This window comes from Anoplopoma fimbria, chromosome 14 (genome assembly GCF_027596085.1).
Source record: "Anoplopoma fimbria isolate UVic2021 breed Golden Eagle Sablefish chromosome 14, Afim_UVic_2022, whole genome shotgun sequence".
Lineage (NCBI taxonomy): Eukaryota > Metazoa > Chordata > Actinopteri > Perciformes > Anoplopomatidae > Anoplopoma > Anoplopoma fimbria.
This window is the reverse complement of record NC_072462.1, coordinates 1,745,250-1,759,624: the sequence shown is the minus strand read 5'-3', so window position 1 is coordinate 1,759,624 and position 14,375 is coordinate 1,745,250. Positions and strand designations below refer to the sequence as shown.

The window sequence follows — 14,375 nt, the reverse complement described above, 5'->3', positions numbered from 1 at the left end:
TATGAAGTCATTCAATTAAAATGAGCTGCATCAATAAAGTGAACACATTAATGCATCAATAATTATTATATAATATAAAATAATCTGCATAATGAGTACTTGTGTGATATACTTAAAGTATATTCTGATGCTGATACCGTAGTTTTCCTGTTGCAATCTACAACCTTTAAATAAAGATGTGAATGCAGGACTTTTACTTGTAACCGAGTATTTCTACATTGTAGTTAGCTCTTTTTCTTTTTTTACTTTATAGTAAAATATCGGAGTACTACTTCCCAAACTGATTTTAATATCTGGTAGAGATGGAGCCATTTACTACACTATAAACTGTAAATAAGTCTATAACATGCCACAGTGTTATAACTTTATTTACATTTTTTGAGATGTTAATACACTTGTATTTTAACTTCTAGTACTTTTTCCACCAATGTCCTCCCTTCCTTGCAGTTCTCTACCTGTCCACCAGGTGTCCTCAGACTTCTTTATTCAGGTCCAGTCCTTTTCATTTGGAATAATCTGACATTTATTACAGATTAGAGCCGGACAGAAGGCAGGTAATCTTTATGAATCACACCTGTAGCTCATACCGTTTATTAGACACATTTCACATCCATCGCTACGCTGTCGACCATTAACGTACAAATACAAAAAAATGATCTGAACAATCAAGAAGAATTATGAATCAATTTCTTCATTTCTGTCGTAAAAACATTCCTGTTACGATTTTAGTGCAAATTATGCTGACGTGGACTTGAATGCGCCCTCACAGCTGACTCTTGGAGGTCCTGAACTGGTTCCTGATTAACTGGAACAGATCCACACCAGACCTGCTGGACGCATCCTGAGCAGCACAGAAGTCCTCCAGGAGTCCGAACAGTTTGTCTGTGACGGAAACAAAAACAAAATCAGAAGCTGCTTTAACAAAAAAAAAACAAGCGAACTATTTGAGCCGTTTTCGTGTCCTTAAACGTCTCACCGACTGTGACTCCCTCTGTGACCAGCAGGTGATGCGTTCGCTGCAGACCTTCCTTCAGCTTCTCGTCTTTGAAGGTGAAGAAGGCCAATCCTCTCCTCGCCATCGCCGCCGCCATCAGCTGGATCACAGCTGTACGAGGAGGGAAAGTTCAGGGTGAGAGTCTGAAACGTGTTCTGATAAATCAGTGGATTGTTGCTGAAGTACCTTTGAGCTGAGGGTCTCCGTTGAACGCTCCGCAGCCCCATTTACCCGTGGCGATGTCGGGCTCGTTGTGGTTGTCACTCTTAAACCCACAGTACGCCTTCAAGGACACCAGAAAAAATCATGCAAAAATGACAATCAGGGATGAAACACAACACACACTTTAAAGGAAAAATACAAAAACACCAAAACAAACATTCAATGTTCCTTCTAACAAGTATTGTGTGTGTGTTTGTTCTTCCTCATCCTCCTCTTCCTCTGAAAACTATTAAAATGAACTATCCACAGACGGACTAACACATCGTTGGTTTGAGTCTGAATGTGAGAATTGATGACACTTAATTAAATATAGAATAAAGCCAGACTCATTCTTTAAAAATGACCAAACAGTTTATAATTATTGACCTTGTTTCTCCGACCACAAATGTTTTTATTACAATATCGAGGATAATTTCTATCCCGAATGAATTAGAAGTTTGTATTACGTGCGATAATGTTTAAAGTGTCTATTCTTTATGGAACGTAACTCCTCTGGTGAGCATGCCGGCGTTAAAATGCTCGTTTTGCTGATGGGGTTTGGTGAACAGATGCTGAATCCGTGCAGGGCTCACACTGTGTCACCTGGTTACTTGTTCCTTCATCACCATGAAAACACACACTGTCGTTTTTTGTTTTTTTTACTCAATCCCACAAACAAATACTAGAAGAAAACTATAAACAAAACAAATATCTGATTCTTTTCTGATATCAGTATATATTCCCATATATTGTTCTATATATACGTTTTCACTGTATGATAGTTAAATCATTTGTAACTGTTAGAATAACGACACACACACACACAGGTGAGCCTCACCTTGTTGAGTTCCCGTGTGATGCTGATCATGTCGTATTGATCCCTCCGGTTTCTGAAGTGCTGAGCGTCGATGGCCAAGATCTGCCTGTTCAGCCGAGACCACCGGTCTCTACGGCGACGAGACACGTGAGAAAACCAAACCCGTTCAGACATAAAGAGATATTAAGAAACGTCATACCGGTCCAGATACTTAAAGAAACACATGGTACCTCTGCAGGCGGTCCTCGTGAGGTCCGGCCCACTCAAAGCTGTCTTTGTAACCGGAGTAACAGCTGAACTGCTGAGAGCCTGAAAACCAGAGAAACCGCCGTCAGAGCCGCCTGACTTCCTGTTTGAGGCTCTCAGCTACGAGCCCATTGGTTCTTTAATATTTAAAAACACATCTTTTTTTTTTGTATTTATAGATTATTTTTCTGATGAAACAACTCATCTTTTAGAACATAAAACATAAAATACAAAAAATTTCGCAACTTCTTGAAATATAATTCCCAGATTCATTCATATAAAACTAAACAGTTTGATAATCTTCACCTTCTTTTTTCAAAATTAAACATGGCCATTACTTCATCAGATATATATGTATATATATACATATATATATATATATATAAAAAATGTCCTCGTCCATGTGTTGTTTTTCATTTATTTCTTTTTATTAGATTATCTTTTACAGATTGTTTTGTTTTCTGCTTATTTTGTGTACTTCTTGTCATTCATTTTTTTCCTGTATTTTTATAAATTATGTTAAATTTATGTATCCAATAATTTATTCATTTCTTAGTTTTTTTTTATTGTTTGCCTGTTATTTATTGATCGCTGCTGTCGCATTTCTTATTTTTATCATTATATGGATTTGTATTTAAATCTTAATTGTTTGCAAAAAAAAAAAAATCCATATTTTGTCCAAACAGTTGTCCAGAATATATAGATAATCAATTAACAATCATTTTTTACTTAACACTAATTTGTTAACAAAATTTGACCTCCTGACATTTTATAGAAAGAAACATAAACCAAATAGTGCATCTGTTGGGGACTATTTTCAGCGGCGGATTAATCCACATTAAATGTAAAATGCAATTCCTCATAGCTTAAAGAAACATCTTTAAATGTTTTGATTTGTTAGACCATCGTTATTGATTTATTTCTGCTGATTAACAATAACTAATCAGTTAATCATCTGATCATTTCTACCTGTAACGATCAAACACTCGTTGTCTGCGAGTTTCTCAGTGAAGAGTCGGGACACGATCAGCTCTGGATTCATGATGAACAGGATCTCCTCCTGCACCAGACCAGAACTCAGAACACCTCCTCCGATCCAGCTGGAGGCGAAGTCGACCTGACACACACACACACACACACACACACACACACACACACACACACACACACACACACACACACACACACACACACACACACACACAGGAAAGGTTTAAAAACTACTTCTGGACAGAAAAGGCTGGTTTTGGTAGCTGCTTCCTGTCGGTTCTCACCTGGAGCAAACCGGTTCCTTCGGTCTCGATGGCGCCGCGTGACGTGACGTGGAGTTTATTCATCTTCTCTTTACAGCTGCCGCAAAAAAAAAACTGTTAGACTGATTTAAACTTGTGTGTTTTTGATAAAGACGATTATTAGTATTATTGTGATTATTACTACCTTCTCCAGTTGGGTAAGTCTTTAAGGCATCGTCTCTCAAACGTCACCAGTCCTTTTGGTTTAGTGTCTGCAGAAACAAAAATGGGTCACAGATCTTCACTGAAACGTCTCACAAACATGATGAAGAGGAGATTTATCGTCGACTCACTCTCGTCTGTAACGACATGGAAGTAATGCAGGAGAGCCCTCAGCTTCTCTTTCTTCTGGTGGCACGTCTGTCCAAACAGCCTGCATGCAGAACGAGAAGAGTTAGCACACAGAACGGGGTAGTTAGGGTGTTTGTGACTGACGTTCTTCTGACCTGGAAAAGTTGATGGAGGTGAAGTTCTTGTACTCTGCGTTGGGACCGGTCGTGTTTCGGTGAGGGAAGGTGCAGAAGAAAGCATTGGCGAGCAGGCAGGAAATCTGGACCTGTGACAGCGTGATGGATGCAGGTTGGCCCCTCCGAAGCAGCGGGATGGCCTGGAATAATTATGAATTATTTAATTTTTTGAAAACAAATGATATAATTTAAATTAAGATATTTTAAGGGATTTTATAATATTTATCCCAAACAGATGATTAATGGATACATTAATAGACCACATCTATTTTTACTGATGTAATAGCCAGGCATAATTATGAAATATAATTAATAGATGTTTTTAGGATTTTCTATGAATAAAACGCAGAATCTAGAAAATGTTATTTGTTTAATTAATTTGTCTATTATTTAGTAGACTGTAATAAATGGCCTGAAATAATTATGAAATATTAATATTATATATTTTTAGGATTTGTTTGAGTATTAAATGCAGAGTCTAGGGGTAAAACAAAACTAAAATTATAATATTCTAAGGGATTTTTATTTTAAATGTGCTCCTTAATTTGTCATCTTTAATTGGTGTGAAAATTCAGGGGTTCACCTCAAATATATGATTAATGGATACATTACTAGACTGATTTCATTTTTATTTATACAATAGACTGAAATGAATGGCCTGAAATAATTATTAAATATATTTTTATATATTTAGGAATTTTTTAGGATCAAACACAGACACTATGGGGTACAAAAAAACTTTCAATTATGATATTAAGAGATTTGTATTTTAAATTAACCCCTGAATTTAAAACTTTATTAAAGATCAAAAATGAAGGTACACATTCAAAATACTACCCCTAGATTCACCCCAAACAGATAATTAATGGACAAATTATAAGACTGAATATATTTTTATATAATAATATATTTATTTAATAGACTGAAATGAATCGCCTGAAATAACTATGAAATATAACAATTATATATTTAGGATTTTTTGTGGTTAAAACACAAAATCTAGAAGAAAAGAAACTAAATTTATGATAATTTAAGGAATTTTAATTGGATAAATGAATCGATTGTATTATATTAAAGTATTTTTTATATATAATTATAAGGGTTTAGGGGGAATAGAGCTGAGCTTGAATTTATGGGTAAGAGACACTCATCATCATCATCATCATCATCTTCATCATCATCATCCTCATCATGGACTGTAGAGTGAATTGTAAACTTTCATACCTTCTGCACATAATCTGGAAGACTCAAAGCCAACTCTGCAATCTTTGGAAACAGTTTTGGGTAGTAGTTTTCTGCTTTTGGGACAATCTGTAAATAAAATATGATGATTTCTTATCGTTAAGAAAGTTTATACACAAAGCTGATGGTCAGATGGTTTGAACTCATGAACTCTGACCTTCACCAAGCTGGAGAGGGTGTCAAAGGACCACTGGCCTTTATACTTGGGGTTATATTTCATGATGGCTTCCTGGTGAGAGAGACGGAGATTTAAAGACATTTAAAGATGATGAATGCAGAATTAGTATCAGGTATATTTCACAATCAAGGGATTTGTCTTTGAGTTTTGGTGCATAAAGGTCTCAAGAAACGTAGAGAGAAATTTTATTACAAGTTTTATGTTTGAAACAATGCAAATGAGGCATTATCTTATTCAATATGTGCTAATTTGAATATATTTCCAAAATAAATATCTGAACATTGGATAAAGCCAGGTTCAAAATTATTGTTTCTTTTTGTTGACATATTAGAGTCAAATGTTTTTATAGAGGGAATTATTTTACATGTCTTTGTACCAGAAAATACAGTCAATAGTCATAAAAAACATCCACTTTCTGCATGTTTTTAGTAATAAAATGTTGTATAACTCAGGTTATGAATGATATATGAACAAACCCCTCTGTATAAACCTTCAGAATATAGAGAGGAATGAAGCTGTAAAGTTTGGTGTATGTAAGAGCTACTGAAGTGGAGATTTATGGATCAGAGTCTGAGAAAAAACTCATTTAGAGAAAACGTCCTTTAAAGATATGTTTAGTTAAATTACATACATGTTGAAGACACTACAGGTGAATAGGGTAAAAAAATAACTAATAGATATCAACATGAAACTTCACCAGTTCATTACTGACATTAAGATGAATGTTTTTTGTATTACAAGTTTTCTGAAATGTCATGTTTAAATATGCAAATTCAGCATTATGTTATTGTTACTTTTGATGAATTTAGGAGAAATCTACAGATGTAAATAGACAAAGTAGTAAAATAAATGTTTTCTTTAATAGTCTGAAAGAAGACAAGTTTTGGAAGAAACAACAACATTGATCAGTGAATGAAAAAGGTTTTACCTCCACATCATCCACGCTCGCTGTGTTCTTCTTGGCCAGAGCGCTCAGCTGCTTGGAGATCTCCTCCCACCTCCTCTTCTGGGAAGGCTGCCGACAGAAAACATCCACTCAATAACATCAACAACTCCCCTTTTCTTGAGTTGATATAATCCAGTGTTTCCTTTAGGTAGGATCTACCTCCTTAACATGTTTACATCGTATCGTTTATTTAGCAAAAGCAGCGCAGATGTAGATGAACATCCAGCAGGTGAATAGCCTCGAACACACCTTTAAGAATCCAGACTTAACGAAGACGCTCGATGCTGAAGTCGGCATTTTCACAAAGTTACTATTCCACATGTCCGGCCCTTTCTGAGGCACAAGTCCTGCTCCACAGTTGAAAACAGTCACCTGAGAATAAGATGTATTATTTAGTGACAAACAAAGATGAGAGAAAAATCAAGAATAGAAAACAAATTTTAGAACAAATTATTTTCTCCCATTAATCATCTCTCGACTTCTCAGATTTATCTGGTGTCCCTTTGAAGGGTCCTGACCCCTATGTTTAGAACCTCTTGACTAAACTATCTGACAGTATATAAAGTATTTAAAAGTATCTCCACCTGGAGCAGCTACAACAGTAACATTATGCTCTAACATTAATGCTTCAGTATTAAAATATCTTATACTGTCACAGGAGACATTTTACTGCAGTATGAGTACTTTTACTTTTGATACTTTAAGTACATTTAGCTGATAATACTACTGTTATTTTAGTGAACGCAGGATTTGTAATGGAGTATTTTTTAATTGTGGTATTCGTACTTTAAAGGGATGGTTCGGGTCTTTCGAAGTGAGGTTGAATGAGGTACTTATTAATATTCAGAGAATTACTTACTGTAGACGTACAGTACATATTGGAGAAGCAGACACAAGTACCGGCCCCAAATAAAAAAAACACAATACTAGTTCAAGTTTACAATGTTTTCAGAATATTTTCTCCTATTTTTCCTGCTGTGAGACCGTTGTACAATCTACGTTTCAGCAGGAAAGCCGTTATCGATGCGCTCTCGCCAAAGTTACCAGACTCCATTGAAAAAAACTGTAATTTTACCTCACAGAACACAGGAGTTGTTGGTCTACTGCTGCCTCCATCCTTTAGTTAGTTTGTGTTATTGAGTGACTTTTGTGAATATTTACTTCCCCTTTAAAACACAAAAGTCACACAATAACACAAATAAACTAACCGATGGAGGCAGCAGTAGCGGGGGTTAAATTACCCTTAAAGTCAATGGAGTCTGGTAGCTTTGTAAAGAGCATATGTTCTCGTTCTGGTCTCTCTGTTTCTCCAAACTCTAAATCTAAAACTCTAAATGAGTGACTGGATACACTGATGAAGGATCCCAGTACTTCCACTTCTACATGTAGTGGAGTAGAAGTACACGAGTACTTGAGTAAATGTACTTGGTCTTACGTCTACGAGGATGGCGTGCGTCTGGCTGAAGTTCAGTCTTCCCAGTTTGTTGTCACACTGACGAAGATACTTCAGATCGTCCAGAGGACAACTTGATGAAGTGACGTCATCGCTCTGCGTCCTCGCCGCCTCACACACCTCCACCTGTCGGACACTCACATCTGCAGTACTGGAGGGTGCAGCAGCGGTGTAGGAGGAGGTGGGGGAGGTGGTGGTGGAGGTGGAGGTGGAGCAGCAGGCGGTCTGATCTGAGCTCTCTTTGTGCTCTCTTTCAGGCTGAAGCAGGTCTTTCATCTGGGAGCTGTCGTTGCGTTGGTCGTGCCCGGACATCTCTGGAAGTTAAAAAAACAAAACAACAACAATGAAAGCTGACAATGGGGTCAGCTTTCATTTTGACCCCATAACTTGAAGATAGTTTGGAGGAGCAGGACAAACAGGTCGGACCAGATGTTTAAGAAAACCAGAATTCAGTTTGTTTCTGAAATGATTTTCAAATAAAAAAATGTAACCACCTGTTCAAAAAATACTGTAATACCTTTTTCTTACAATAACTATCGCCGTATTTGTGTCTAAAAAAACACAAATTCTTTCTGTTTTTTTCAATGTCACAAATTTTAAAACAGAGCTAATGAAAACAAAAATGTTTCATTGGTTACTTATTTGTTTATGTCTGTTTCTTCTTCAGTTTCTCTTTTCAAACTCTCAAACCAGAGTTGGTGATTGTTTGGAAGAGTGGAAACACGAAGAAAAAGAAAGTTTTGATGATTTTTTTTGTTTGTTTTTGTCGATTTTGAGTGTTTTGTTTTTTTTAATGGTCAGCAAAGTTACATTTTTGTTTCTGTCAATGGAGTCTTGTGTCTTTAAGGAATAAATATAACGGCTGTTTCTCTTCACATCTAACAGGAGAGTGGGTTTGGTCGGTTTTGGACACTTCGTTTTGGGGTAAAAATAATACAATTTAAACTGAAGAATCTGCAGTTTGAATTTGAACATCTTATATTTAAAATTTCTCTTGTTTAGACATCTTTGACATGAACAAAACATTTGTAAAATTGCTTTATTTTCATATATTGTCATTAATTTGTTTCTGACTGTCTGAGTAAACTTCAATCAATGAGTCTTAATCAATCAGTAAAAATCTTTGTCTTGTTTTTGTCTGCTTTTTGTTTCATTTAAATTAAAAACAACTGTCCCAACACCTGGAGACCCAGGCCGTATTGCTGGACCCGCTGGAGGGAAGGCAGTCATGGGAGAACCAGAACCAGGACTGAGAGGGTCAGACTGTCAGACCCTGCTGCAGTAAAACGAGAGGTTTTCTAAAGGGACTCTGGTGCTCAGAGACACTACCACTGCTGTCCACAAGGGGTCGCCAGAATCAACACAGAATACAAGATCCTGGTTGTAACTTAATAGTAAACAAAGGATCTGACTTCTTGCCACTTTGTTTATCCGACTAATCTTTCAAACAGTCGTATTTAAAAGCAGAAAGACAAATGATGAACCACTTCAAACACATAAACACGGTGGAGACTTCGGCCTGACATCCACGACCAGCAGCAGCAGAACTCTGTGTTTATGCATCAGATAAACTACATTAATTAAAACAAGTTTAAATACTCACCTCTCACCTAAGATGTGGTCGAATGCGTTCAGATGCGTTCAGATTATCTGTATTTAAACCGCTCATCGATGGAAACGCAGCAGACACGTCTCCAACACACCAACAAAGGTTTACTTTCACTTTGAGGCAAAAACGAAAGTGAAGTGAAGAAGTAATACTGCGTTTGTATACTTTCATTATACACGAAATCCTACTGTGAAAAAACATGAAATGTTTTAATAAAATCTTCATTCAAGGAGATTTACACTTTATTCACGTTTTATAGTCATAGTTATATAAACAAATACTGGATAATTATTTAAAGAAAAATAAAGAAAAATAATATTAAATAAAAAAAGAATATATATATATATATATATTTTTTTTATATAAATATATATATATATATTTATAAATATATTTAAAAGAAGATTTATAAATATATTATGTAGAAAATGTATATATTATAAATTAATTTAAAAAATACATATATTTATATAAATAGTATTTATTTTTTTACAACCTGACTCCACTTAATGTGTTGGGTTATTAATTACAAATGCAGTCCTTTGTTCTAGATTAATTTGTCTAACAGTATATTATGTAGTAAATGGCTCCATATCTACCGGATATTATTACCAGATAGTTTTTTTTTTAACCTAAAACTTAAAGTAAAAAATACCACACTGAAGAAATACCTTTTTAGAAAAGAAATATATGATTATCAAAATATACTGAATTTACCAAAAGTAAAAGCATTCATTATGCTGAATAATATATATTATATTTATTGATGCACGGGTAGTTTACTCTATTATAATACATCATTATTTATCAGCTGTTTGTGTTTTTGTATTAATATTCTGAATCTACAGAGTCATTAAAGTCCTTAAAAATAAATGCATTGCAGTAAAAAGTACAATCAATGCCTCCGAGATGTAGTATAAAGGAAAAGAAAGTACTTGAATAAATATTACTTTTAAATGTGTTAAGCTGCTGCAGAAAAGGCTTTCTAATTAAAACCCTATTGAGAATTATTTAAAATATTCATATATCTGAATGCCTATATGAATATTTTAAATAATTCTCAATAGGGTTTTGTGTATAATCACATAATACTTTTTTTTTTTGGTTTAGATTTTTGAACACAAGGTGGCAGCAGTGAGCCTGCTGAGATTCACCACAGCAACAAAACAATGTGATCCTCTTCTTCTGGTGTCAATATGATTAAAACAAGATAATTATAATAATAATTATAATAACTGTAATAAAATAACACAACTTTATTGACAATATTAATATTGATTATAATGATAATGAAATTGCTGATAATATTAATAATAATATTAATAACAATAATAACAATATCAATAATATTAATGAGAGTAATAATAATGATACAATTATTTAAGATAAATATTATGACAATAGTAATTTATTAATATTATTATTATTACATAAAACAAGAATTATAATCAACAATGATGAACAGGAACCCTAAACAATGACAATAATTCACATGACTACATTTCAAAGAGATATATTGTGCTTTTTACTCCTACGTTTATGTTTTTAACAGCTATAGTTATTGATTAATCTTTTACATTCAAAACATGTGATCAGCTTATAAAATAGAATATATTGATACTCCATTCAGAGCAGCAGAGCTCTGCTCCAGCTGCTCCAGATGTTCTGATCGATGCACCAATAACATGAAGTTTGAGCTGAGGATCCTCCAACATTTTAGTTCACGCTGCTTTTTAATTTCTGCCGAGATCAGAAATAGAAGTGCGAGCTAAAGTCTGCGGCACCAGATGGTCGTGGGAGTCACGTGTGGAAAAAAGATGAAAATCAGAGGTCGAAGGACAGAAGGGTGATCTGGAGTTCACGCTGCATGCAACAAAATAAATTCTGCATTTGAATTATAAAAAAAAAACACTCAACTGGTTGAAACAGATGGACGAGGATCCATCATCTGCTACAGCAGCAGAGGAAGAAGTGTTCAGATCATTTACACAAGTAAAAGTATTAAATACTACACTTAAAGTAAGAGTACTGCATTCATTTTGTCTTTTTAGTTTTTTTTATTTATTTTGTATTATTATTAATTCATATAAAAATGACCCTCAGCTTTTTATCTTTTTGTGTTAATAATTTATTTATAAATAAATGTATTCTTATTTTTAATATTAATTTATTATTTTATTATTATTATTTTAGCTATTTAACGTATCAGTTGGTTAAGATGAAGCAAATTTTAATCTATTTTTTAATTCTGTTGGCAAGTTTAATCTGCAGCTATGTATCATATATATTCATCTTTATTTTATACAATTTTAATTATTTAATCTGTAAAGTAACTAAAGCTGTCAGATAAATGTATTGCAATAAAAAGAACAATATTTCTCCCTGAGACTTATTGGAGTAGAAGTTAAAATGGTACTAAATAAATAATAGAAAAATATAAGAAATACGTAAAAAATAAACTTTTAACGTATTTCTTACATTTTTTTCTTTTGTTAATGTTTCTATTTTATATTATGTGTCTTGACTTTTGCACCAAAATACCAAGAAAAATTCCTTCCTTCTTTGCAGTAAATGTGTTTCTGAATTGAATTTTGATTCATCGTTTCAGCCAATTTGTCAAGAAAATGTTTCTGCTTGATAATAATCAATCATTTTGGATATATTATTGAATCATTTTACCTCTTTAGATCTCAAATATGACAAAAGGCGTCTACCTGATTTTTTTTGTCAGCTTTCACAAGACAAATAGTTATTAACGGCTGGTTTAATCTTAAAAATGTTGTATTTTATAGGTTTAATATGTAGTTTAATGTAAAACAAGCAATTTTAAAATATTTCCTGACTAAAAAAATGAATCTATCATCAGTTGCAGCCCTTTACTTGATTAATTGGGAGGTGATTTATGACTGCAGGGTGAAAATCATGATTTCATTTGGTTTGAGGACGAGATAAAGGAGCATGTGTTCATGTGACGATGGTCATGTGATGCTGCTGTACGGTAACGTTTGTTTTCCACCAACATGAAATGTCAACCGTCACAAAACAGCAGCTTGGGCAAGAAAAAAAGGGTGGAGTGTGTGTGTGTGGTGTGTGTGTTATTCTGGGTCAGCCATTTCCCTGGAATGTTTCCGCCTCCTGCCAAAGACAAGTCACTACAATGGTATGCACAAACACACACACACACACACACACACTGCAGAACACACAAATGACTTAAAAAGGCCTGAAAAGTGAGGCAGGATGTAAGCTTTTCTTTATCCTCACCTCCATCACCAAAAAAATACAGGAGCGAGATGAACCACATTCCTTAATGTGAGAGACCCCCCCCTCCTTTTTTTAATTTCCTCCTGGAGGTCAGGATGTCAAAGGAGGGTCAACGCCTCGGTTTGAGTCTCAGCTTTTCGTATGTGTGTGTGTGTGTGTGTATGTGTGTACATGTGTGTGTACGTGTGTGTGTGTGTGTGTGTGTGCAGCTATAATGTGGTGGAGGAGTCACTCCGTCCTGTGACATTGTGAAATGACTGCAGTAGTAGATTGGAAAATGTGTGTCTGTGTCTGTGTGTGTGTGTGTGTGTGTGTGTGTGTGTGTGTGTGTGTGTGTGTGATTGTACTATGCGGCAGGTCGTGGGGGAGGAAGCAGCAGCAGTGTGGAGTGTAGAGGTGGAGGTGGTGGTGATGGTGGAGGGGGGGAGTAATATGGATAGTGTGGAGTAAAAAAAAAAATGAAGAAATGTGAAATCTCAGCACCTGTTTCCAGGGCAACAGAGGTCTGAAAAACACAGGCAGGTTGGACATTTTTTATTTCATTTCTTTCTTTTTTTTTGTATTCTTCTCCACGCTGCACTGCCCCTCTGGCGAGATACTGCAGACACCACCTCCTAATGACTCCACGCAGGAGGAGAAGCTGCAGAAAAACACCACCTCCCTCACATTCTGTGAGTCTTATAAGCATGTGCATGGAGGAGGAGGAGGAGGAAGAGGAAGAGGAGGAGGAGGAGGGGGTCATAAAACCATGTTGCACATGCATGGATCATAACATACGTGATCATGCATGGGTGACGTCATTCTCCATGATCTTCCTCCACCTCCTCCTCCTCCTCCTCTAAACTGATCTGCTGCTCTGGTCTGCAGGAGGAGGAAGAGGAAGAGGAGGAGGAGGAGGGGGTCATAAAACCATGTTGCACATGCATGGATCATAAGATGCATGGGTGACGTCATTCTCCATGATCTTCCTCCACCTCCTCCTCCTCTAAACTGATCTGCTGCTCTGGTCTGCAGGAGGAGGAAGAGGAGGAGGAGGAGGAGGAGGAGGGAGGAGGAGGAGGAGGAGGTCATAAAACCATGTTGCACATGCATGGATCATAAGATATGTAAGATGCACGGGTGCTGTCATTCTCCATGATCTTCCTCCTCCTCCTCCTCCTCTAAACTGATCTGCTGCTCTGGTCTGCAGGAGGAGGAAGAGGAAGAGGAGGAGGAGGAGGAGGAAGAGGAGGAGGAGGAGGAGGGTGTCATAAAACCATGTTGCACATGCATGGATCATAAGATGCATGGGTGCCGTCATTCTCCATGATCTTCCTCCACCCTCCTCCTCCTCCTCCTCTAAACTGATCTGCTGCTCTGGTCTGCAGGAGGAGGAAGAGGAAGAGGAGGAGGAGGAGGAAGAGGAGGAGGGGGTCATAAAACCATGTTGCACATGCATGGATCATAACATACGTGATCATGCATGGGTGACGTCATTCTCCATGATCTTCCTCCACCTCCTCCTCCTCCTCCTCTAAACTGATCTGCTGCTCTGGTCTGCAGGAGGAGGAAGAGGAGGAGGAAGAGGAGGAAGAGGAGGAGGTCATAAAACCATGTTGCACATGCATGGATCATAAGATGCATGGGTGCCGTCATTCTCCATGATCTTCCTCCTCCTCCTCCTCCT

At 36.2% G+C, this 14,375-nt stretch overlaps 1 protein-coding gene across 2 annotated transcripts; it reads right to left on the bottom strand.

Moving 5' to 3' along the window:
• Positions 1 to 577: 577 nt before the first annotated feature.
• pargl (poly (ADP-ribose) glycohydrolase, like) lies at positions 578 to 9,559 on the bottom strand. 2 transcript variants are annotated; one of them, XM_054612461.1, is made up of 16 exons: positions 9,440 to 9,559; positions 7,819 to 8,150; positions 6,633 to 6,755; positions 6,366 to 6,452; positions 5,417 to 5,488; positions 5,242 to 5,328; positions 3,997 to 4,157; positions 3,844 to 3,923; positions 3,696 to 3,762; positions 3,533 to 3,608; positions 3,228 to 3,375; positions 2,243 to 2,321; positions 2,034 to 2,142; positions 1,181 to 1,277; positions 977 to 1,105; positions 578 to 882 (listed from the first exon to the last, which is right to left on the bottom strand). In XM_054612461.1, the coding sequence occupies exons 2-16, from the start codon at positions 8,146 to 8,148 to the stop codon at positions 764 to 766; spliced, it is 1,764 nt and encodes a 587-aa protein (XP_054468436.1). In that variant the 5' UTR covers positions 8,149 to 8,150; positions 9,440 to 9,559; the 3' UTR covers positions 578 to 763. The 2 variants fall into 2 exon arrangements, with proteins under 2 accessions (XP_054468436.1, XP_054468437.1); XM_054612462.1 differs by having other exon boundaries at positions 9,447 to 9,559.
• Positions 9,560 to 14,375: the final 4,816 nt, after the last annotated feature.